At 41.7% G+C, this 24,208-nt stretch overlaps 1 protein-coding gene across 7 annotated transcripts in view; it reads right to left on the bottom strand.

Annotated features, from left to right (window-relative positions):
• The window catches only part of mctp2a (multiple C2 domains, transmembrane 2a), a 33,509-nt gene extending 9,460 nt beyond the window's left edge, over nt 1–24,049 (bottom strand). The window contains exons 1-18 of one of the 7 annotated variants that reach the window (XM_039809631.1): nt 23,953–24,049; nt 20,382–22,312; nt 19,428–19,487; nt 19,234–19,345; nt 16,645–16,787; nt 16,467–16,543; nt 16,252–16,366; nt 16,132–16,155; nt 13,620–13,796; nt 12,697–12,827; nt 12,404–12,590; nt 12,025–12,118; nt 11,822–11,924; nt 11,616–11,718; nt 11,408–11,509; nt 11,213–11,287; nt 10,855–10,974; nt 982–1,101 (exon numbers count right to left, since the gene is read on the bottom strand). In XM_039809631.1, coding sequence (XP_039665565.1) covers nt 982–1,101; nt 10,855–10,974; nt 11,213–11,287; nt 11,408–11,509; nt 11,616–11,718; nt 11,822–11,924; nt 12,025–12,118; nt 12,404–12,590; nt 12,697–12,827; nt 13,620–13,796; nt 16,132–16,155; nt 16,252–16,366; nt 16,467–16,543; nt 16,645–16,787; nt 19,234–19,345; nt 19,428–19,487; nt 20,382–21,314 — 2,676 coding nt within the window. In that variant the 5' untranslated portion in view covers nt 21,315–22,312; nt 23,953–24,049. The other 6 variants (XM_039809635.1, XM_039809634.1, XM_039809633.1 and 3 more) reach the window with 6 other exon arrangements.
• Nucleotides 24,050–24,208: the final 159 nt, after the last annotated feature.

Below are 24,208 nucleotides of genomic sequence, written 5' to 3'. Positions count from 1 at the left end.
TCACACAAAAGGAGAGGTGAAAGAGGGCCTTCCTCACAGAAGCACTGTCACACCAAAGCAATCTCATTTCTCCACAACATAAGCACACAGAAAAACAGAAAGAGGAAAAAAAAACACATTTAATTTGGATGCTGTTGCCTAGATCACTTTATATCAAGTCATCCCTGACCCCAATGTGGTGCACACTGTGACATTGCCTGAGAACAGAGCTGTGTCATTGCCGGCCAGAGGGTCACAGAGGGGTGGCAGTGTCTCAACACTGGATATGAGGGTGAGCCTGGGCTTTAACATTGCCCAGGGACGGCATCTTTGCCAGCAGCCATAAACACAATCACCGGACCGGGGATGTTGCTTTGGGGAGGGTGTGTGTGAGCAGGCCAGGCCCCTGGCTGGCCGGTGTGAAGGCTTACAACACAGTGAAATTGGAGGGCAGTCAGAAGTGTGAACAGCATTAACCTTCACAGACATGTGTAGGGCAAACATAATTTCCATAACAGTAGATAGAGAGGAAATAGTAGTATGTTTTGGAGCGAACCACAGTCCGGCATTTACAGATGTGATGAGACTAAATCAACGATGAGACTAAATCAACAAACTATAGGCTACACATACATTTGCAGTGATTTGATTTTAGTGGCTTCTTACTGCTTGGTGTTTTATTGGACCTCTGGAGAAAATGTAGAAACTAGTTTAACCAGCTATAAAACATGTGGAATGCTCCTACAACTGGCTTACTGTGAGGTGCATTTTATAGACCAGCTCCTATATTATAAAGTGTACATGCAAGTGTAAGAGTTGTTAATTGAGATTACTGTAAAACTGCAATTTGTCCACTGTAAAACTGCCCTAGGATTTCATTCCATCAGGGTTTGACCAGAGTTGGGTTAACATATAGATTGAATTTGCACTGTAACAGCATGCATCTACAGATGTGTATGGATGAATACTAAAGTGTTCACAGTCCTCGTCAGTGTCACTCACCAGGTCCAGGTTTGTGCTGTCCTTCCCCCCAGTGAGCTGGAAGTACTGCCAGCCAAGGAGCAGAAGCAGGAAGAGGGGCAGCATGAAGAGCTCCCAGTGCCACACCGTCACAAGGAAGATCTGAGAAGACAGGACATGACAGTATAACGCAAAGCCCATCACACCATAGCAGGGACCCAGCTTTGAAATCTCAGCAAGCCTGTTTCCAAAACAAAATATATAATGGATTTAACCACGTTCTAAATCTCATGAAAAGCACTACAGACTGTAAAGCCTCTGAGATTTACAGCCGATGGCAAGAGATTTTACTCTTAGTGGTTTGAAAGTAACAGACATTCAGGGACAACTTTTAATATCTTGAAATCCTATTTAAATGCACCAATAACACTGCGCTGGCAGAGTGCCTTACTGCAGAACAGAAAGTATGACATGGATAGGCATGGTACGCTGTCTTTTAACTAGCACATCAAATCCGCTTATATTCGGAGGCAGCGAGGCTCTGTGACGAGGCACATATGGCAACTGGAGAAGCATTTGCAACATTTACCCCCTCCGTGGCGATGATACTGAGAAAAGCCAAGACCCCTAGCAGAAATAAGATGGATCACACTGAATGAGTAATCCCTCATAATTCTGTAAAGGAGTGGTGCTAAGCACGTTGCACAACACCCACTGCATTTCACAGCAGAGCACTAATTGGACGGCTGCATTTAAACCCATTTAGTGACAGCCTAATGAGTCTGTCTCCAGCTGAAATTATCAGGAATGTGTGAGGAGGATCACACCAACCGGTTGACAGGGATGAAATAAAAATGTCCCCCACAGCAAGATGAATCTTGAAATCTATTATAGTGTGATTATGTGCCAATGTATCCAACATATGGTCCACTTCTATTTCCCACCGACATCTTTAACGATGTCAATTTTTCCTCATTCTTTGTATATTTTTTCTATAATTAATGCATCATTTTCCAACGGTTACATTCATCTGACTTTCTTAACAATTTCTTTTTTTTTTTACAAAGTTTATTTCAAAACGTTAAGTATAACTGCGAAGCTGGACCCACACGATGGTAACACTGTGCAGTCTGACTCAAAGAGCTGGAGGCTGCTTAAACTATGAACAATATGTTCGAGTTAAGCCCGAGACAGGATGTGAACCACTGGGGCCTTCGGGCCTCAATAGCAGGCCTGTAAACAGCAGACTGCTCCTGTCATAGCAACCATACAGAGCCCGTGTATGTTGCTCTGGGGGCCAGTCTACCTACTGCCACACCAGGCCTAGGTTCAAACGGCCACCAGGGAAACGTGAACCATGAGTAATGCAGACAACACTGTGGCCAAACTGCCCTAGGCTTTACCACTGTACTGCTTATTATCCCTCAATACAACCTGGGAGATAGTAGGTGAGCCGAAGCATCATGCAGAAACACAGCTGGATGACCAAGGTATAAAAGAAACAAACAATATTTTATTGTTATTTTTTGTAAGAGCCTATTTGACGTATACAGCAACAAACTAGAGCTGGTGGGGGATTAAAAAAAAAAGAAGGTAAACAATGAATATGCATGATGTGCAGAGGTAGCTGCAGTACATCTTCTCTCTGTTATGAATAACCTAAGTCATGTGTTGTCACCTCAGTTCCCATGAGGCAATTCTAAAGCGAAGCTACTCTCACCCCAGAGGAATTCAGCTGGCTGGCAGACAGGTAGCTTGTCATATTCCCAGTATTCTCATAAAAAAGGAAAAGGAAAGGGGGGGGTGAAATGTGCCTGGAAACTGACATGAGCCCAGCAGGAATGTTGAACCTCCTTGCCCTCCCTGCAAAAGCTGCTACATTAACCACTAAAGTCTAATTGCTTGGTCTCTGTCTTCCTGTGCAAGTCAACAGAGGGAGCCAATTCATTTCCGCCCAGGGAGCCGGCAGAGAGAATCTGTCACAGGTATTCATAATCGCCCACTAATGCAAATTTCTGCTCACCGTGTTCTGGCTCAGTGGACAAGATAAAAGCCTACAGAAATACAATGCCTTGTGTCTAAACTGAGTGCTTAAATGAGGGTATAAACCAAAACTGTCAGGAATATCTTCTCAATTCCTCCCTCATGGTATGTCAGCCCATGTGTTCAGGATTTACATGCTTTTTTTAACACTAATAAAAACGATCCAGAGAAACATCTGGGAAAAGCTCTTGGATTCCTTTACTCAGGTGCACAGACTGAGACTTTGCCGTCAGACATCCCACAGTAATGAGCAGAGGCAGGACTAAACCTTCCCCTTGTCTCCCCACATTCTCCAGAGTTTCTGTGAAATGGAGACAGAACTAATTCCCCACTAAGTGGTTTATGTTTTATTAGCAAGCAGCTGAGTGATTAAAGGACATGTTGGACAAAGTGCAACCTTTCAGACGCAAGTGTAAATTTCTATAAAAAAAATAATACACATTTTAATTGCCATCAAAGAGGCTCCATTTCAGTCTTAAGGGCCTGACTGCGTATTTTTTCACCTGTCAACAAATTACGCATGACAAGTAAAACCTTGAACTTTTTAAACACGACAATGCTAATAATATCTTGCACGAGTGGTACAACAGTCATTTATTTAACTAAAAATGCCATAAAGCAACAAACAAAAGCAAGGGAGGTAATAATTAATGATATACCTGAGCATTTAGGTTTACACACAGCAGAATTGGATAACAAACGACTTGTAATTGAACAAGTGTTGGTATGCATGTCTGGGAGGAGTGTCTCTAATGTAGGAAACCTCCCTTGACAAACACCATTTAGCTGAAAAATGTGTGTATGATTATGCACAGGGTGCCTAGGGAGAAAAAAATAATGAATTAATAAAATTATTAGCACACAGTGGAGTAGATGATGGAGATGCACTCTCCTTAGCCACCTGTAAGCGCTTGGAGAAGGGGGCAACCCCGGGCAGAGCAATTCTGCCAGCAGGGTTAAGAACGGCCTGACAGATTTGTTTTATAGTGCCATTAATATGATTCCACTAAATGCATTCTGCGCCTTCTCATGCAGATCCCCTGGCCAGCAGAATCCAGTACCTAATAATAAAGCACTCAGCGATTAAAAGTGTGAATAAAATAACTTAAAGCTGAGCAAGCATGGCAACTCCCACCACCCACACTCTCCCAGGAGAGGGAGAAGGGATCGTAGCAGGAACAAAGGGACAAAGACACCCTCTATAAGAGTTTCTACCATCCTGTAAATTGATTAACAGAGGAGGGGGTTGCCCAGTCTACCAACCCAAACTACTGACTGGCAGACGTACTATCAGACTGCAAGGGTGCCAAATGCTGTCCTTATACACTATGGCAGATAACAGGCTATAAATATAGGCGTCACATCAGTATAACACACATAATACTGTTAATTGGAGTAATGTCAGAGCACATGGGGCCATACAATATCATTACTGTTGCTGTAAAAAAAACAGCTAACTAAAAACAACATAATTAACATGGTACATTTAAAAAATACCCTTATTTTTAAGACTATGTACCATCATCCAGAAAGACGGAAGATTTAATCTTGGCTGTATCTTCCCTACTCTCTTCAGTTGCACTCCACTTGGAAGCTAAACAAAGCGAGGATAGCGGCAGCCAGCATTATGAGGGTCAGTCATGGGGGCTGTGGATGGATGCCAGATTACGTGAACATATACTGAAAGAGTTTAACAAAACTGACAACAGGCTGCAGGGTTTGTGTATGTATGTATATGGTTGTCTCTGTGTATGTGTGTTTTTTGTGTGTGTAACGGACAGAAAAAGGCCAGTCTGTGCATGTGACTATGTGCAAAAATGGAATATAGAAATACCATTATTATTATTTAAAAAACAAACAAATAGGATCCTCTACAAAACCTGGAATAGTCTTTACTTTGATAGAGATGTTCATTTTCTGGGTGAAATCAAGGGCAGTAAAATTTATCTACATTACTTCCTCAATTAAAATATAATTTTATTAAAAAAGAGATTAATAATGAATCAAAGGCACAAGTAGCGGCTCAGCTCACGCAGGTCTTTTTTTTTCAGCCCGGCTGAAACAGAGTCTGGCTGAGGGGCTTATGTTTGGGACAGGAGCGGCAGGCTTTAAAGTAGCTGTAAACGCAGAGCAATGAGACATGTAATTTGTGTTGAGCTTGGGCCAGTGTGGGGACAGGCTTTCAGGGGGTGTCGGAGGCAGAGGAAGCACAGATAAGATTTCTCTTCGGGGCAGGTAGAGTGTGTGGGCAGTCATGGTGCTTTGAGCTAACGGTGAATAAATATTTCACATAGGCTCAGCTCAAGTCTTATCAACTGGGGAGAGGGAGAGAGACACAGAGGAAGAGGGGAGGGGAGGAAGAGAGGCTACATATGAGTGAGAGCAATAAAATGTGGAATCTCATGTCCCTCTTCGGCGGGATGAAATCAGCTCCAACAGTTCTGGAGTGTGAAGCAATTCACAATTCAATTTTTAAATCTAATAGAGTATTGTAACATTGATATTTACTGTATTTGTGTTACTTAAGTTAAGTGGTTAGTTTTACCACTTTGTTTACAATTATTACTATTACTACTACTACTATTACTAATATATTGCTCTATAAAAGCTTAGTTAAAAAAAGTAACAAGAGTGCACATTTTAGTAATAAAGCCACAGCTAAATATAAGCAGAAACAATTACATTCTTTGGGTAAATTCAAAACTAAAAATAAATCTTTAAAATTGGTGACAGCAGCTCTTATCAAAGCACGGAGGAAGAGCAGCCGTGCAAGGCAAAGCATTATCATTTGCTCACAGGGCCAGCTCTGGCCGTTGTCTCCCCGCCTGTCTGACACATGCCAGGGCTCGAGTAGCGCCAGTACGAGGCTGGAGCAGGGCAGTCAACGGGGGCCCCGTGGTGCCTGTCAGTGATGGCTACACTGACCCTGCACTCCGGCACTGGCCACTAGTGTTTAATCCGTGTCGGGAGCGTTAACACTGAGCGACCTCCTGGGTGACAGATCTGCCATGTGAGCCTTTTCCCCTGAGGAGGTGGGGAGGGAGTGGCATGGACTCTCTCTCCCTGTCAGCTCAGCTCACACGCACGTTAACGCGCCGGGGCCAAGACCGGCACCGGAACAGCCACACACAGGGGCCGGCAGGTCGCCGCCTTGGCTGCCTGGGGAGAAGTGTCCTCTGTGACTCGGAAGGTGGCGAGTATGTTAAAGGCAGTCATTATGATATGGCACACACAATGGGGTTAAACACAAAGCATACATGAAAACACACATAATATAAAACGACCAAGTACGACAGATGAAGCTCTACATATTTATTCAGTGCAGTCAGCTATAATTAGGACACTTGAGGACACTTTTTTTACTTAAAAATTACTTATTACTAAATAATAATGATGAATTTAGTATGTTTAAATTGAATCAAATTTCTTCTCAAGACTGAAATGTATGTCCTAAAACATATAAAAGTAGGAACAATTTTACAGATCTAATGAAGTGAATATAAGCAAAGAAAGCGTATTAATCCCACTAATAAGGGGACATGTTTCAAGGTCACACACTGCATTCAGCCATCCTCCAGATCTATCAACTGACACGTTCAGGGCAGCTAAATAATAATACTGTGTTCAATCAGGAGACACTACTGAGCAGTTTGCAAGTAGTCATAGCCTATCATTTAATAATTAATAGATCTCAGGCTCAAAGCCATGAATACACAAATCGCCATCACTGTCACCTTTTTTTCTCTCCTACTAGACACATTCCCACTACACAGTCTGTGAGAACTCCGTCAGCCATGGAGATGGCGAGTGTAACCCCCATGAGACTGAAGAAACCCACTCATAAGGCCTCCAACTTTTTCAAACAGAGAATAAAACAGATGCAGAACAGAAACAAGGAGACAATTCACAGGCGTGCACAGTCCTCTCGCTGTTCTCACAAAAGCTCGGCCACACTGCAATGCAGTAAACCACAAATAGGCAGATCCAAGACTCACAAAGCATCTCATTTTCAGGGACAGTGTTAACAAGACCAATTATGACAACTCTGATTATGGCTTTGATCTCGGCCGGGCTGGTGTTCTTGTTAATGGCCCCGACTGCTGTGGCTCTACACAGCTGGTCTCCCGAGACCTTTGGAGCCAGATCTGACCCTATCCTGCCCTCATCTGGGGAGACGATGATTCTATCAGCCCCCCAAAAAAGTGCCCATTGCAGCTGCCAAGTGTGTTTACAGCTGCATCGCATCAAACATTCATCAAATGCCATCTTTACAGTGTGTGATGTGAGGCAATCAGCATTTCACAGGCTGTCAAATGATGTCTAAAGCGGTTGCTACCTGGCAGTAACAAAAAGAAAACGGTTCAAATACTCACATAAGGTATACAGGTTTCTTTCTAGTCTAACTCCTGACAGATGAGGTAGCTCATGTGTTAAAATATTAATTCTACTTAAATACTTAAAGCGGTCTAATGACAGCAAAGCTCAAAATCAGCTTTCAAGTGTAAATGATCCTTTTTCTTTTTTTTTTTAACTTTCATCCATTTCATCTAAATCAAAATTGTTCCCAACTTTAAACTTCTGAAACAGATTAATTTGGCTGGCTAATACATGCTAATTTAGTTATTTTTTCTTTTCTTTTTTTGTGAAAGAAACTTGTGTTCCTGGGTGTAAAATGCACAGAATGGAGGATTTCACTCCAAGTTGTTCCCACGAATGGGTCCTGTTGGGAAAAGTAACTGATCTCCTAAGTGCCTCCATTTAGGTTTCCAGCAGTGCTGTAGCTCCATCTACAGGTCCCATTCTTGTGTGCAGCAAAGAACTCTGGGTGACCCCTCTGCAGTCACTGCTGATGTATAGCACGTTCATCTCGCTCAGTCTTAGTGAAAAGCACATCTAAAGGACATTATTTTATGAAGATTTTAGCTGTCACATTTCCTCTCTCTCAGAGAAAGGAGCATGCTGTTGTCAAACTCTTGAAAAGTGCGGATCCTAGGCTCATTACCGTAGCATAAACAAGAAGAGGGAGGAAAAAAAATCTAAATTTCTTGTTTGTATTTCCGTTCACTGATGAAAATGTTTATGAGGATTTGCCAAAAGTTTGTTTAAATGTGTGAGAAAGAGTTTTTCTTCTTTTTTTGTTACATTACCTAATTAGAGAAATTCTATTTTAAACTGCTACACATTGGTGGAAAATTGATGGAGACTTCAAACGGTATGGACTCTGCTGATGAGATTGCACAATCAAAACAAGTAACCTCCTGCACTCGCAAACAGTGACAATACTGCAAGTAGTGTGAACACTATCTCATTTCCTCAAACAATAACAGCAGCATAAAACCAAATAAACCATCAATCTGTAAATGCAAAATGTATATGTGGGTGTGCAGCTTTCTGATTGCCACTCAAAGGGAAAAGTTATCTTAATATGAACAAAGAAGACTTCTCCAAAGAAAAACAAAAAAGACAAAAAACTCAATCATTTTTTTCACATTCCCAGTCACTTTGTTAACGTGAACCAAAGCAGTGATCCTGTATGCAAAATTTGAATATCTTCCACACCACACACCAACAACCACTTCATAATGCATACATGAATCTACATAAACAGGATACAAATGTAGACTGCATGCTGTGTGGAGGTCAGAAAATTGGCCTGTGGGACTGAGTGATATAATGGCTAAGTATTCCTGGTAAAGCACTAGCGAGCATCCCGCAGTCCCAGTAGAAACCACAACAGCGGTAATGCATTACAGGATGTATATGGTGTAAAAGGGTAGACCCGGTCTGCCTGCTTGATAAATAATGTATTGTAATGTATATTAAAGCTAGACCCACCACTGCAGCGTTTCCTACCGGCATACCCTGAGAAGCCCTGCGCTGCCTGCCACTGTGGAAAAGAGCAGACACTAGTGGTATAATTATGCACATCTGAGAGGCAAGCAGAGGCCATCTGTCAATGTCTGAATCAGTTACCTTATTACCACTGCCTAAAGATATAAAGATAGGAGTGGGAGCTGGTTTCATTAAGGCACATGGTGGCATGCTGCTTTAGACAGCTCCAAACACTAACTTAATTGCAAATGATGACTTGGAGGAGGAGGAGTGGCTGTACAGCTACCCTTGAAATGGGTAGGGGCACTACCGTGGACAGCGGCATGGCACTAGGGGCACTAGGCTTGTAATGACAGTCAGTCAAGACCTTGTTGTTGCCCTCACTGACTGAAGTTCAGAGTTTTTCCAGTTACTATCCATTACGTGCAATATTTACATGTGATTTGCATGTTTCACTGTGCTTGTTACTTGTTGAGAATATAATAACTCATTGAAGAAAAGAAGAACGTTTCACTTGTTGAACTCTCAGTCTGCTGATGAGTGGGTGATGAATACACAGTGGCAGATTCACTCTGTTTGGGCAATTCTCACCATGCACCTTCGACACTACTATTTCAAGCACACCTCGTCGAGGACAAAGCCATACACTGACTACTCTGTTACTGTCTGCTTTTAAAAATATCAACCAGTGCGCGGATGTTCATGTCCGAAAACAGAGAAATTGTTTCAAATAAAAAGGACAAAGCAGCTACAGTCAATGTCACAAGAATTACCATTCTCACTGGTAGGGAGCAGATGACACACGCAGCTGACAAAAATATGAATTGGGAAGCACTGTACTACGGTAACAATGATGACCCTGATGGAAATACTAAGTGTGTGAGCCTTTTTCCTTTATTCTAAGATTTCTATTTGTGTGCTGCACTTCTAAACAGCAGGTGGAGTAAAAGTGGAAATGAAAGATTAGAGTGTGCCACCACACACTCCCATCGCCTGAGGAGGATCTAATTATAGGTGGAAGAAGATGGCCCCATCCCGCTGACCTGTCACCTGTCAGCCTGCCTATCCTCCTGCTCTCCTGCCCATATACCTACTTCCAAGTCTCTCGCTATCTGCCTTCGTAGAGCACACTCTTACCCAACTGTCTTCCTCTTTCTGTGCTCTAACTTTCTTTCCCAGATAGTAGCCTGCCTCCCACTCTATCCTTATACAATCGCCCGCATTGTTCTCTGTCTTCCTGTCTGTGTGTCCGCCTGCCTGTCTGTGTGCCTTGCTGTTCTAAAGGCTGTGATACACTGAGCCTGGCCATTGCCTGGGGGGATTTGCACCTTTGGATCAGTGAGAAGGGCTTACAGAATACACCAGGTATGAATTGCATGTCATTCTGAGACAGAGCAGACAGAAGAAAGGCGGTGAAAAAGAGACTTCTTCACACACCCTGTCTGTGACCGCTTCCTCACCCTGACACGGCGCTGGCAGGGCTTTCATGGCAAGTGTACACTCTTAATCATGACATTACATGTGCTGTACTGAGGGGGATTCACAGGGTGATTTAAGATTATTTAAGCTTAGGACCTTAGATCACATACCCTCATTAAAAACAGCTAAACAGAGACATTTAAACAAGGTTCAAATCTTGGAGGCAGACTGTCACTCCTCCACCCAAGGAAGCTGAGACTGTGATCCTCCTTACACCGTCCCCCGGGCTAGGAGGCTTTGCTAAGAAGTCAGATGTACAAACGCCCAAACCCCACCCCTTCAAATATACTCTAATGTCATCAGAACTGAAGGAAAGCCAAGTGGGGTTTGATTTAAAGGATAAAGCACATCCATCACATACGCATGGGATAAAAACAGAAGGCAGCCATTGTGTTTCATGGGAAAAAGACTAGCGAGAGAGAAAATGACTAAACCAAAGATTCTCCCCAACATCTAATTCAAATAAAGTGAAAGAGTTAAAACTGGGCTGCAGTGAAATGGGACAAAACTTGTTTGCCCTGAGGCTTAAAGAGAGTTCATTAACGTGAGGCAATGACTTACCAGAAAGGCTATTAGACTCCGTTGCGTGCTCTCCCACTGAAAACAGCTTTTAATGTACTGTAACGTGTACAGAACTGCTGTGCTGATTTTTCGAACCCGATAAATATTCCGGGCAAGAACCTAATAGAAAATAATTGGAACAAAACACCGGTTAGTATCATTTGATGCTGGACATAATGTTTATGACTTTGCAATGAAGTTAGATGTTTGAAGCCAATTAAATAAATTAGTTTGACTATGTCCGATCCACACTGCGACCTTGTGTAGCTTTGTCGCGGCTACTATATTATTGGGATGTGAGAGGAACATACTGGCAAGTCTTTTTTTTCCATCTGCTAAAAACATCAATAGCGATAACCTTTTTGGAGAACTTCACGTTTTCCTCCATTAATCTCATATCTTTCGGTTGAAAGGTTCTGATTCCAGCTCTGACCTGGGACACAAAAAGAACAAAATAAACACTGCAATTTAACAACTGTTTTACTTCCCGCTATATGATATGGAACATTATCACATTTTGAACAAGCTTGAACATGTTTAGTTTGATCCTTACTTTGTTATAGATAACCTCCAGCACGAGTGTGATGGTTCCTTTTGATGTACCTCCCAAGTCTTCTTTCTTCAAAAACAAACATATCTCCTGGCCATTCTGAACCTTTAAGAATTAAAAAATATATATTTTGTATATCAGGTATTAATATGTAAGACACGCTAAATCCTGTCACAGTAGTAATGTAGTTGCTGATCATACACAAACTTACAGTAAGTAATGGAATTGCTAATTTCCCCAAAAAGTTTGGAGCTTTGTCTCCATTTTCATCAAGGACAGTTAACTCTATCACATCATGAATGTCCTTTATTGGGCTGTAATACAAGAGTTAAGAAACATGTTATTCACATTAAAATATACAACAATACACAACAGAATAAGACAGATGTTCTGTTTTTTTCCAGATGTCTTACTTACAACGTAAAGGCTTTGTTCCAATCCGGATTGAGGGTCTTGTAGATTGTGTGAGTTTGAAGTTTGCTGTTACCAAGCTCAACAACACAGAAAGGGTTGCTTTTTCCTACAAATGACAAAGAAATGTTATTATTTAATGTAAATTAAAAAAAAAGCCACTACCATGAGGGTAGAAAACAAAGAAGTAAATTGTTGTTACGGATTACCATTGAGGTCTGTGGCAGGAAGATCATTTGCCTTTACAATTTTGACCTGAAGTAAGCCAACCTCCCCCCCACACTTGTGTGAGTTCTTTAAGCTCTGAAAAAAATAATATTAAAAACATCTTAATCAAAACACCTTTTCTGAGCATGGTTAATAAATGTAGCACATGAAATTGGATTCTTAACACCTGGCAAGTAACAGAATTATATTCATGTTATTGAAAATGTGCCCACCAGCACTTGATAAAATTCTTATGACATATTTGTATTTCTTACTGAATCAGATGACATGACTAAACTCTAAATGGCAGCAGGATGTTATACCAATATGTGTGGACTCTCTTTTTAGATAAAAAATAATCCATAACAAGAAATAACTTACAAATCTCTCCACTACTGTGTCTCTCTCATCAGGGTTCTCCAAGGCAGCTGTTTCAATGTCAGAGATGGAGACTCCCCAGCAGGGTCTCAGGGTGACCAGAAACACCAGCCTGCCCTTTCCTGGGTCCAGCACATGAGTGTAGAGCTGCCTCTCATTAAGTGCAAGTCTCGATAGGTCAATCTCAAACCTGAGAGAGAAAAGGAAAATAGTTCCATCGAAACACATAAGGCCAACTCATTCTGTGGAGGAGCCAATGTGAGCAAAATTAACACGAACCACTAGGAAATACTCACAACCCCCATGATTCCTCACACTTCCTTCCCCTCTTTGAGTACACCTCCACCTGCAGAGGTTCCTGGTTATCTTCAAACTGATTGAAGTCAAACTGCTCTCTCCACTGGGGATTGGCCTGAATGCAAAGGTTCTGAGGGCAGAAAAGACAGATTCAGCACATACAGTAACATGGACACACACACACGCACTCACACACACACACACACACACACACATACACACACACACACACACACACACACACACACACACACACACACACACACACACACACACACACACACACTTTGACGCAATGTCAGGTATAATGCATTATCAGACTGAGCAGCTCCTGCATGACATGTGGATAAAGTCTTTATTCAGTCCAACCAGAACGAGGCAGGAGAGGAGAAAAAGAGGTGTGTTGTGTGTATGTGCCTCTATTTGTGTGTGCTTGTATGTGTACACCTCAGTAGCCACTCTGGGATTGTAAACACTGACAGCTTCCAATTAGAATCAGCTTTGTCCAACAAACAAACAAGCAGAGAGGAAAGCAGAGAGGTTTACAAAGAAATGACACGACAACACAAGACAAGTGCACCATGGAATCATCAGGGGGGAGGCCAACAAGTACAGGTAGATGAACAGGGCATGCTGGGTATGCAAATGAAAGCAATGAAGCCCAGCACCCGAAACACAGGGAAAAGTGAGTGGCAGCCTTGCCCAGTCTAATGAGCTGCCTCTGCCATGGCCCAGTGAGCCAAGGTGGAGGTGAGTCACTGACAGGCACCTGCTGTGAGAGAAGCGGGGGAAGTAAGAAATAGGGGCTGGGAAGAAAGACTTGAAGTATAAAGAGCAGACATTAAAAAGACAGAGTAGCATGAGAAAAGGGAGTGTAGGAGAAGTTGGAAAAGAGAAAGACTTTTTAAAAAGCAAGTCCAACCTTGCTCTTGTACTTCTGATCACCAAGGCGAAAGCGGACGTAAATGTCCCCACGGCCATGCTGTGGCAGGTCCTGTCCCTCCACTAAGGTGATACCAAGCACCCCAGTCCACATCTGGTTCTTCAGCTGATTCCTCTGTGTCTCAGCTGGCCGTGTGGATAGTGCGGCCTGGTTCTGCTGCAGGGCAAAGATACACACAGACAGTGACAGTTTTTTTTTTTTAAAGCTCCATGTGTGGAAGCTCTGTGCTCTCCCCGATGTTTTCCTGCCCCTGCCTCAGCCTGGCACCTCATCATGTTCAAAGAGTGCGTGAAAGTAGGACAAAGGTCCACACTATACAGCACATCTCTGTTGGTGCACATTAGCACATCTCTACTGACAGGTAAGCCACACCATGGAGGCTCCTGGAGAGCGAGGAAGAGAGGGACGTCAGCGAGAAGCCAGATGTCCCTGGCTGTGACAGTCCCACTCATCACTGGCTTCCAGACTGAGTGTGGGGAGGCAGGACACTTGGCATACTGCACAAGAGACAGCAGGCAGCAGTGAGTAATGATGCAAACCGCACAGCTCTCTCATCAGCAAATTATGCATACATCCAGTATGTATGGCCAGCACCAGTTTACTGCATGTTGACAAATTCATCCAATATTTATTTAACCAGCAAAATAACCAATACTTTCTACTTAAGTGAATCGAGGGAACTAACATAGATGTTGTGCATTTAAGGATTCTTTAGAAATCAAGGACAAGCAAAGCAAATAATCCACTTCTCCTGCCGTGTCTCACAGAGAGACTGAGAGAGAGAGGCCTTGATATGTTTCCATCTTAGAGTTCCCTTGAGGCCATGCGGTGATAGGCCAGGGCTGTAAAAACAAACAGCAGAGAGGTTGTGTAGGGCTGACTGTAATTAAAGAGCATGCCCGTAATCTGCTCTAGCCTCTTTGATTGCCCAGCTCCTTCGACTGCCCCAGCGACGCTGCTTCAAACAGCCCCACTACAACTCCCCTGCCACTCCGGCCCCTCCTCTTCACTACGGGGTCACAACCCACATTGCCACCCAATCCGGAGGGGATCAAAGCATATCTCAGGGACCTGAATTAACATGGAATACCACAGGCGCAGCCCTATAAATATCAGCCCTTTCAAAAGAAGAGGAACAGAGGGAGTGGAGGAGCGATATAAAACAGGCCTCAGCCAAGTCATCCCAAGTGTTTATCTTGGACACATTTCTATCTCAGCGGCCAATAAAACAATTCCACTTAACTGTAAGTGGCCCCTAAAGAGAATCTATTCCTGGTCCTAAAAGGGCTGTGCGATTGCTTCCATATGGTTGGACAGCATGGGGACAAGCACGATGAGCTCAGACCCAGGTCCATTTGGCTGGTACCTCAGCGCTGTCCATCCACAGCTGTGATATTACATCCTAACATCTGGGTTATTGCCCGCTATGCCTGGGAATTATCAGCATTGCCGATCTTAGGCATCCCACACTGGCAACATGCCTCGAACAGCAGAGCCCCTCTCCCACTTCTCCCATACGCCCCCCTCCTGTTTGAAACACTATCACACAGCAGAGTTTTACTTAGGCACTTGCCATTCCCTGTCTCTGTGGTGGTAACACAGAGGGAGAAAACGATGTTCTGGAAGAGGGGGAGTGAAGCTGTAAGAGCTGGGTATTCAGCACTTCCAGGATAGGTGTTAAATGCAATAAGATATTGTATGTTTGTCAAAAATGAAATGGGAAAAAAATGGCATTGTTACATTGTTAAATTAGCACTGTGATTTAGGCAGCAGAACATTGTGAAGAGTCCCATCACACATTTCTGTCTCCCTTTGAGTATCTTTAACCATCTGTAGCGGATAACCTACAATGTGTATGAAAATGGCTTCATTCCTTTGTCATCTAATTTCAAATTGAGATTGTCTACTGGACCATCAAGAGACTGAACAGTGGCAGATATAGTGACTACATAGGTGTGAATATAAACCCACTTGCTGCAGTGTGAGTCCCAAACAGCAACCCTCCTATTTCACTCTGAATCTAATTACAGCTGCAATATATTGAAAACCACTTGAGATGAGAAGGAACTTTGTTTACTACAAAACCAAAAACTGCTCTATAATATTCATTTAAGGGCTCTTTCATGAAAACGTATTCACTGAAAATTATTTTGGTTTTGATCAGAATGTAATATTGTACCATAATTTTTTCACAGCAAATGCTACCACTGATAATAATAATAAGCATTGCAAAACAGGTTCACTATAAAACCTCAAAAGAAATAGGCTGTGCTGAAACCAAGGTTACACACAAAAGCCTGAGTTGAGAGCATACACCTCATTCTTTGTTGCACCATAGTACAGTCAGCTACTGCCCCCTAGTGTCTTATATCAGGGTAACCCTGAGCATTACCATGTACATGACAAAGTTGAACTCAGGATGGCATTCTGGATATTTGGAATTGATTAAGTTATGTTAAAATAAAAAATGTAATGGTATACAAATCCATACCTTATTCTTCCTTGGTCGCCATCTCTATGGAAAGAAAAAAATACATGATAAAAGACAATTCAGGGAAGACTGGGGACAGAGAACTGCATCAACAAATACTTATATCAGAAATATTCTTACAGGGCTTCTTTTGATGGTGGCATCTCTAAACATTAAGCAGACATCAACAAGAATAACTCCCATGTCATCTTCTTTACTTTTCGGATCATCAAGATGCAACTCCATTTCATAGGTTCTGTGTAGATACAGAAAGGACATGATGAACTGATGACCACTTATGTATATCCTTATGATAATCGTTTACCTAAAATATAATATTAAAATGTATCCCTCACTTGTACAATTGAAGATGCTTTAGGGAAATAGTGCTGGAACCCATGAACTCATCAGCGGTCCGATTTTTATCGTAGACCTGCAACAACATTAGAAACATAATTAAGATTATTAATAGAAATTGTGCTATGATACAAGACAACTCTAACACTGTAAAATAGTGCACTTCTATTCGCCTACCCGAACTTCCACGACATGCTCTCTGTCTCGAAGAGGATGGGAGAAGGACTCATTCCACCGTGGATTCAGGCTTTTATAAACCACTTTGCACTTATAAAACTGTTTTCCTTCAAGTTTGAACTTCACATAAGGATCAATGGTCCCTAAAATTAAATACAAGAAAGAGCAAATCAGAAAGATAATGCTATGTGGTAAATACCTTCAAGTGTTAAGTTACATGGTTTACATAGCAATCTATGGTGAAAGTGAGTAATTTCATGCAAACTATGTTTACTTTGTGTGGAACATATGTAACACCTGTAAAAATCTACATTGTGTATGAAAACACACACATGACCACACACATACACACCCTTCCCCCATACTGGTTGTGTGAGAGACTGAAATATGTGAGGAGGAGGTGCACCCCACACATAGCAAAAACAGAGGGATGTAGCTGTTTAATTGTGAAAGAGTAGAAACACTCGCCAGCGTGAGGCAACCATAAACCAAAATCTAAAAGCAACCAGTGTTAATCTCCCAAGCCTGTTAAGAAAGTCTGTCTGCGAGTGGGGTTGGGGTATGGGACTTCTTTGTTTCTGCGATTGCATGCAGATTGGCCAAAAAATGAAAGCCAGTCCCATGCCTTCATTTGTATAGGGGATAAAGGGGTGCTTGAGAGAGCCTGCAGGGAGGCTTGAATCACATGACAAAGGCCCTGTGGGGATGGGCTGTCAGGCCTGTCAGCTCCCCACTCCAAATGAACATCTCGCAAAGGAAGGCAGGACCCACAGCAGCTCCACCCTGCCAGCCTGTGACAGGGAAACCTCCAGGCAACTTGACAGGAGGAGAATGTGGCAGCTAGCAAGGAGAAAAGCTCTGGCATGACTGAGAACGGTGACGATGGAAATTAATGGGAAAAAGGGGAGAACAAAAACCAAGGAGTGGGGGCTGGTGGCGTGGGTCCTTTCAGAATATGTAATGACAATGTATGCCATTGGTGAGCCTTTGGCACGGTGTTGATTGTTGGGCAAACAGTGGAGAGACAGGGGGCGTGTGGGGATTGCATCATCATGGTGCCATCTTGTCAGGGAAAGTAAGGTCTCAACTAGCAGGGAGTAGGGCACTGGGCTTGGAGGGTCTTCTGCCACCAGGCACAAAAAAAAAAACAGTTAAGCATCATTCCAAGAAGGAAGTCCTTTCACTATTTCGCTGTAAGGTGATTTCCCAAAGCTACGGGAGCTACAACAATATATCCATCCATCCATCTTTATCCGCTTATCCGGGGTCAGGTTTACATTTTCAAATACATAAGATTGATGTAGCTTTGAAATACTATCATATCAATTGTCAATTATGGAATGCACCTATTAATCTGAAATGGCCAGTTTTAACTATCGTTTTCACTTAGAGTAAAACTAACGTAAAAAAAATTCCAAAAAATGTGTCAGTAAATAGCCACACTTATAAAGACCACACATGAATTTTCTCATGTTGTATTTCCTCTTCTGGCCACCTGAGGTCGTTGCTCTCCCTAAGCAAACTCTACTGGGCCTGGGCGTCAGGGAGGAGTCAAGATGAGTGGCAATGTATTACACAATTGTGTCCCTCTGTCCTCTTTCATAGATCTACATCATTAATCAATTCTCAAAAGATCATCCTGTTATGAAAATTTGTTTGAAATTAAATTTGTTAAAATCTAAACTATCTTTCTAAGTTGATGCTTGATGTTTATACCTGGATATGACAATTAATAATTGCAACCAAATTACAGATTCAAATGCACTACATTAGGATGATTACATTAACAAAATATCATACAAGTTTAATGCTCCCATAGAAAATCAAAAGACTAATTTCCAACATCAAACCTAAAGACACCAACAAAATAATTTAAAAGAAAAAATGGTGTGGCCTGTAAAAAAATCTTTTAATACATGGTAATTTGTGATTTTTGATACGATAACTCTTCCTCTTTAAAAAAATACAAGTCACAGGCTATGTTTTGAGAAAGCCCATGAGCCATGAGGGGAAGAATTATGACCATCTGAATGTCAATTAAATGTACAAAAGATTCCACTACCATAACACCTGGAATACCATTTCAAAATAGAAAAAGTTGCAATACCAGTGGTTTAATGTACAAATCATGTGTTCTCAGGACACAACATGATTTCTTTATCCCAGTCTGTTTTTTGTCATACTGGTCTGACTGCATACTTCTCTAGTGTTTTTTGCACCACTTGACAAGACACGTCATCCTCACTAGTAAACACATGCGTTAACTGAACACAGCCCATCTTACACAAAGAAACCTTTCCCATTCAAAACTTTTCACTGTCTGACTGGTTTATAAACACAGCAAGATTAACAAGATGTATAAGCACCGTATTTATGTGCAGTTTCATAGAGGGCTCACTGTGGCCAAAAAGCCAACACACAAGAAACTGCATTTTTATAGGATGTAAAAGAAATCTGATAGGGAATCTCTTGATCTGTACTGATCCGACCAAGTGTTTTTTTTTTTAATCACATTTGAAAGAACCGTTTGATGTTAGCTTATAAAGAGTTAGTGTATTATTATGGATCACCTGCAGGGTGTTGACCTACCGGAGCGCTTGTCTCGGGTGACCAGGTTCCTTCCCTGCTTTAGGTTGATGTTCAGGAGGTATCTCTGGGATGGGTCAATTGCTTGGACGTCAGGCCCTGTTGTCATAAACTGCTGTGGAGAACCACTCACATTTATATGCATTCTTATACCAGATGCTTGGCTTACTTAAATGGGCAGTCCAGGGAGTACTCACAGAGTTTTCTAGAGGATCTTGCATGTTTTCGTCAAAGAAATAACTTGGTCCACGGGACACCTACATAGAAAAAGGTTGTAATGACATTTTATGAACCATCAGAATGCAAAAACTGAATATAGTAGAGTCAAGCTGATATGTCTATGTGTGTACGGCTTTAATAAAAAAAAAAAGGTTTTTACAGCAGTAAACAATGTTAGGCATATTGAGATATCATCAGTCTTTTTGTTTACTTTTTGTTGAGCACTCCACGGTACATTGTGTCTCTAACTAGTAACACAGGTTTTCTACTGGAAGCATCTCGACAATAGAGGACACAATGGTCGTAGTTTCAGCTATACCCAAGGGCTGTATAAAGTCAAATCCCATGTGGTCACTTTACATTTAACACCAACCATCAGAGGATCTTTTTGATATGTAGCACCAGTAGAACGAATAGTTACCGTCACAATGGGATATAGAATATACACTATGTCTATATGGCAGTGCTATAGGGATTAAGTGTAATAAAACCACAAACCTAAGCTCAGGTTTAGAAAAGGAATATCGATTTCATGGCATTCACCATATAAGAGGCTGAAGATAACTCTCAGCATAACAGCTGAAGTGTGTGAAAAACCAAACTATTTGAAAGTGAAATAAAAGTATGTAAATATGACCGATGTAAGAATATATAACATGCTATTGACTACAGCGCTGGAGCTTGCAAACTTTTATCCAATTCCTATCAGACTAACACTTCTAAGTTTCTACAACAGTAGGGGCTCTAACAGTATATGCACAAGACTGGATTAGTTTGGATTTCCATCTGTTTGATTAATCCCTGTGATAGGAAATCACTAATTTGACATCTGAATACAAATTGTAAATAACATTACATTACATGCAGATTTCAAAGAAGAATAGGATTGTCTTATTATACATGTAGTAAAATACAGTTGTAATGAAACTGACCTCTGTCGTTTCTTCTAGCTCCTCCTCAGGCTGGGCTTCTTCTAGCGGAGCCTCTTCCGTCAAAACGTAAGAGCAAAGTTCACGGTCAAGATCATCCGAGTCTGTCGTCCAGGGCATGTTGACTCGCTCCTCACTGGGACTACCACAGGAAGGAGGTGAAGAGGTACCATCTGCACTCTCCAAAGGTGTACCCTGAGCATTTGCTCTGGTTGCTGGTGGAGTTCCTTTTTCAGATGATGACTCTCTATACTCAAATGCTGTGGTCCTCTTTTCTGTGTAAGGCTTCATTTGTTCTCCCATTGAGCTTGCTCTTGCCAATACTGCAGCAACAGCACTTGAAGGCACTATGGCTGTTGGGGTGTCTTCACCAGAGAGATTCTCTTTCCCTACAATGTCTGGTCTTGGTGGAAGTGCATTGGTAAAAACACTTCTTGGTTTAGGAATAGGGTCAAAAGTAAATATAGGTGCATTCCCCATGGCTCTTAGCCCTTCTCGAGTCAAGTTCATTGTTTTCTGTGAGCCTGGATTTATCGTATTTTCAATTTCCTCATGAAGTCTTGGTGTCCCCACTGGTGAACTTATTCTATTCAAAGCAGCAGCTGTGCGATCTATGGGAACTTTGAGTCTACTTTCTGGGAATGAATCGTTCAGTTTGTCTGTGAAAAGGAGTCCATCGACGACGGAGCCACTGGCAACGGAATCAGTATCACTCTCACCACGGGAGTTGCTGAAGGAGAAGGCATCAGAAGGAGTGGCACTGTTTGTAGAAAATCCTTCAGCTGGCACAAACCTTAGGTCTGGTACAGAAATACTGCGCCGATGAGCCAGCTTCTTTCCACGCTTTCCAAAGGCCTTCTTCCCTGGCTTCTTCAGGTTGACCAACTTAGTTTTGAGACGCAAGTTCTCCAAGAAGGTCTTTTTCTTGACATCCATCTTGAGTGATAACTTTCACATAAAAAAAAACTGTGCGATTAAGATCCCTTGTGTTAGATGTGTACAGGCCTAAGACAATACACCAAGGTGTCCTATCTGCAGTAGACTCAGTCCATGGAAATGATATCAACTACAAAAGCCAAATTTAAAATGTATTCAAGGTGGCCATTGATCAAGGATTAAATCATATTTTCCTATTGTGTCCTAGTACATTAGATTCCCTGTCTGACACCTGACTCAAAAAATAATTGTAAAAGCAATGTATTACTCTACAGTAGGTCAAAAAGTAGTAACACAGTGGCAGATTAAGCGCTTCGGAGGATTTTTCACCATACACAGACAAAAGTAAAGACATCTATATTCTTTGTCTGCTATCTGAAAGTGTACTTAGGCCAATTCTCTGCCTTAACATATTGTAATAAAACACAAACAATGCCTACCTATAACTACATTAAATCAGCAAAACCAAGTGTAGTTGGCAGGCTACATTCATTACAGTCATTATCATTATCATACTAAGGCCTAATATCTGATCACACAAACATTTCTCAATAAACTACTTTACCTAAATAATTCTACATGGCATTACCTCCTGGATTGTTCTACTATAATTTAGACAACAAAAACATGATACTATACCTGTCCAGTTGACCTCCACCGAACAGCTTGACAAAGCCACAGACTAAATCAGTCTCCACCGAGAGTACCAGTAAATTTCAGAGGCAGCTCAACCATCCTAACTATGATGTCAATGAGGAAGGGTTGCAGGCAACACAATATGTAGTTAGTGCCCTTTCCTGCTTCAAGACAACTTTTAAGGCAGGTGATTGGTGGGCAGGCAGGACTGGGTGTAACTAGCTATACCAGTCGCACAAGGTGAGTTTCAACGACTATGAGAATGCTGTGAGTGTTGACTCAACCCAATTCCTACCCAAGTTTTTTTGTGATGGATGGAGCTGTATGACTTCAGTTATGTGGGATCAGAAAAACCTGAAAATCTGACAACAAATATAAAGTATATTAAGACACAGTTGCAGGATATTAAATGCACACTGACACACCAAAACTATGATGAAACAGTTCAGCTCACAGTACAGCAAGTTAAACAGCCTGTTTATTGTGTGCCAATCAGTCTGTTTACTGTTGATTCAAGAATATGTATTTGCATTTGTGAGGCTTTTTGTCTGTTTTAAGTTTTGCATGCATTACACTTCCTCTAATATGCGTTCTCTTATAGCTCCAAGTATTTGAGAAAAGTACTTAATTCCATAATCTATCCTAATTCTAAAATACAACTGTCCTTCTTATCTGTCCAAAACGGTCCCAAAATACTGCTGACTGATTCTACAACATGACTGAGGGATATTAAATGTTGGCTATCTGTTCGTCTTATCTCATTTCTGATCTTCAGCCCAAATCTGGCAGTCAGTGGCTGCCTTGTCATACCAAACTCCATTTCTTTCACACAGCCCCATATTTGTTTACAGTGGAACATGGTTTAGCCTAAGCTCGTAAAAAGTTAGCATTTGTGTTTGCAAAGTATAAACTATAGCTTTCTGTCCACACATCGAAGCTAATGCAACAGACCCACTGGTGTTCGCACTCTCTCTCCTTGTCTGTGCCTAACAGTGGAGACTATATGACAACAGATGTGTCTGGACTGAGTCTTGTTCAATATTTGCTGATGTCTTAAGGAGATCAGGCCCACATGAAAGAACCTCAACTTGGCTCCCAGTTAAAAGGCAGGGCTGGGGATCCAAACAGGGCAATCCTCTATGGCAGGTGGCCTGTCGCCCTCCTTCTCACACAACTCAAAAAGCCCAAACCCTCACATAGTTACTCTACACATGCACACTGGACCTGTGCCAGCCTGCAGCACAGCTGGTCTGATGGTCAGGAAGCCAAGAACATGCACTTTGGGACAAATATACTGAGTGATGCACATGCAAGCCTTTACACTGAAAACAACCATGAAAGACTGAGGTTGTCAGCTAACCTAAAGCTCCTGTTGGTCTCACAGTGTATGTTTTGCCACTAAATTTTATTGAGTTTAAATATAAGTAGCCTAACGTTAGGTCAGTAATACGTATACAGTAATATAGAAAATGCAATTAACTTATTCAGCATTCAAAATTGAACTTCAGCAAACAACTGTAAGTACCGGTAGTCAAATCTACTTTTACACAAGAAGTGCTTTAACTTTGTATAACATAGCTCGCATAAGTTAGCAATGCATCATATTTCATTACGCATTCACAATGTTTCTTACCTTAGAATTTAATGCACATTTTACCATGTTGCTGTTACTCGCCGTACATTGTTTTGTTTTTTAAATGATTAAACTTACCCTTTTCATATTTAAAACACATTATTTTCTTTAGAAAGATCGACTAACAGGTTAAACCATTAAAATAACCTGCTAGCTACGCTACAGTACCTGAAGGTTAGTTTTTTTTAGCTAATGTTCTAACGTTATAGTGTAGCTATTCTAACGTTAGACCAAGACCTACTCTATCTGTAAAGTGTCCTGAGATAACGTCTGTTATGATTTGACACTGTAAAGGCAACTGAATTCTCTCCAGTTGTTGGGAGTCGTTAGCTTTACTGGCAATGCGATACTAGTGGTTTCCCAACTTACCTTTACCTCAGCTAACAAGGTATCACAACCACATCCATGATATCAACAGCAACCTACAGTACTCATTCTGTGTTGATTGTCATTGGTGTTGATGCATTGTATAATATTAGAGTGCCTCCTGCTGGCGATATTGTGGACATACACGAAGTCGTCTTGCAAAACTGTTCTAATAGGGAAATATCACTAGATGTCACCTGTGAAACACGGACCATCTTGCTTGCATTTGATCTGTATACGCATCCATATTATGTGCAGT

Source organism: Perca fluviatilis, chromosome 8 (assembly GCF_010015445.1).
Source record: "Perca fluviatilis chromosome 8, GENO_Pfluv_1.0, whole genome shotgun sequence".
Lineage (NCBI taxonomy): Eukaryota > Metazoa > Chordata > Actinopteri > Perciformes > Percidae > Perca > Perca fluviatilis.
The sequence above is the reverse complement of the archived record's forward strand: the minus strand, read 5'-3'. Positions and strand labels throughout refer to the sequence as shown.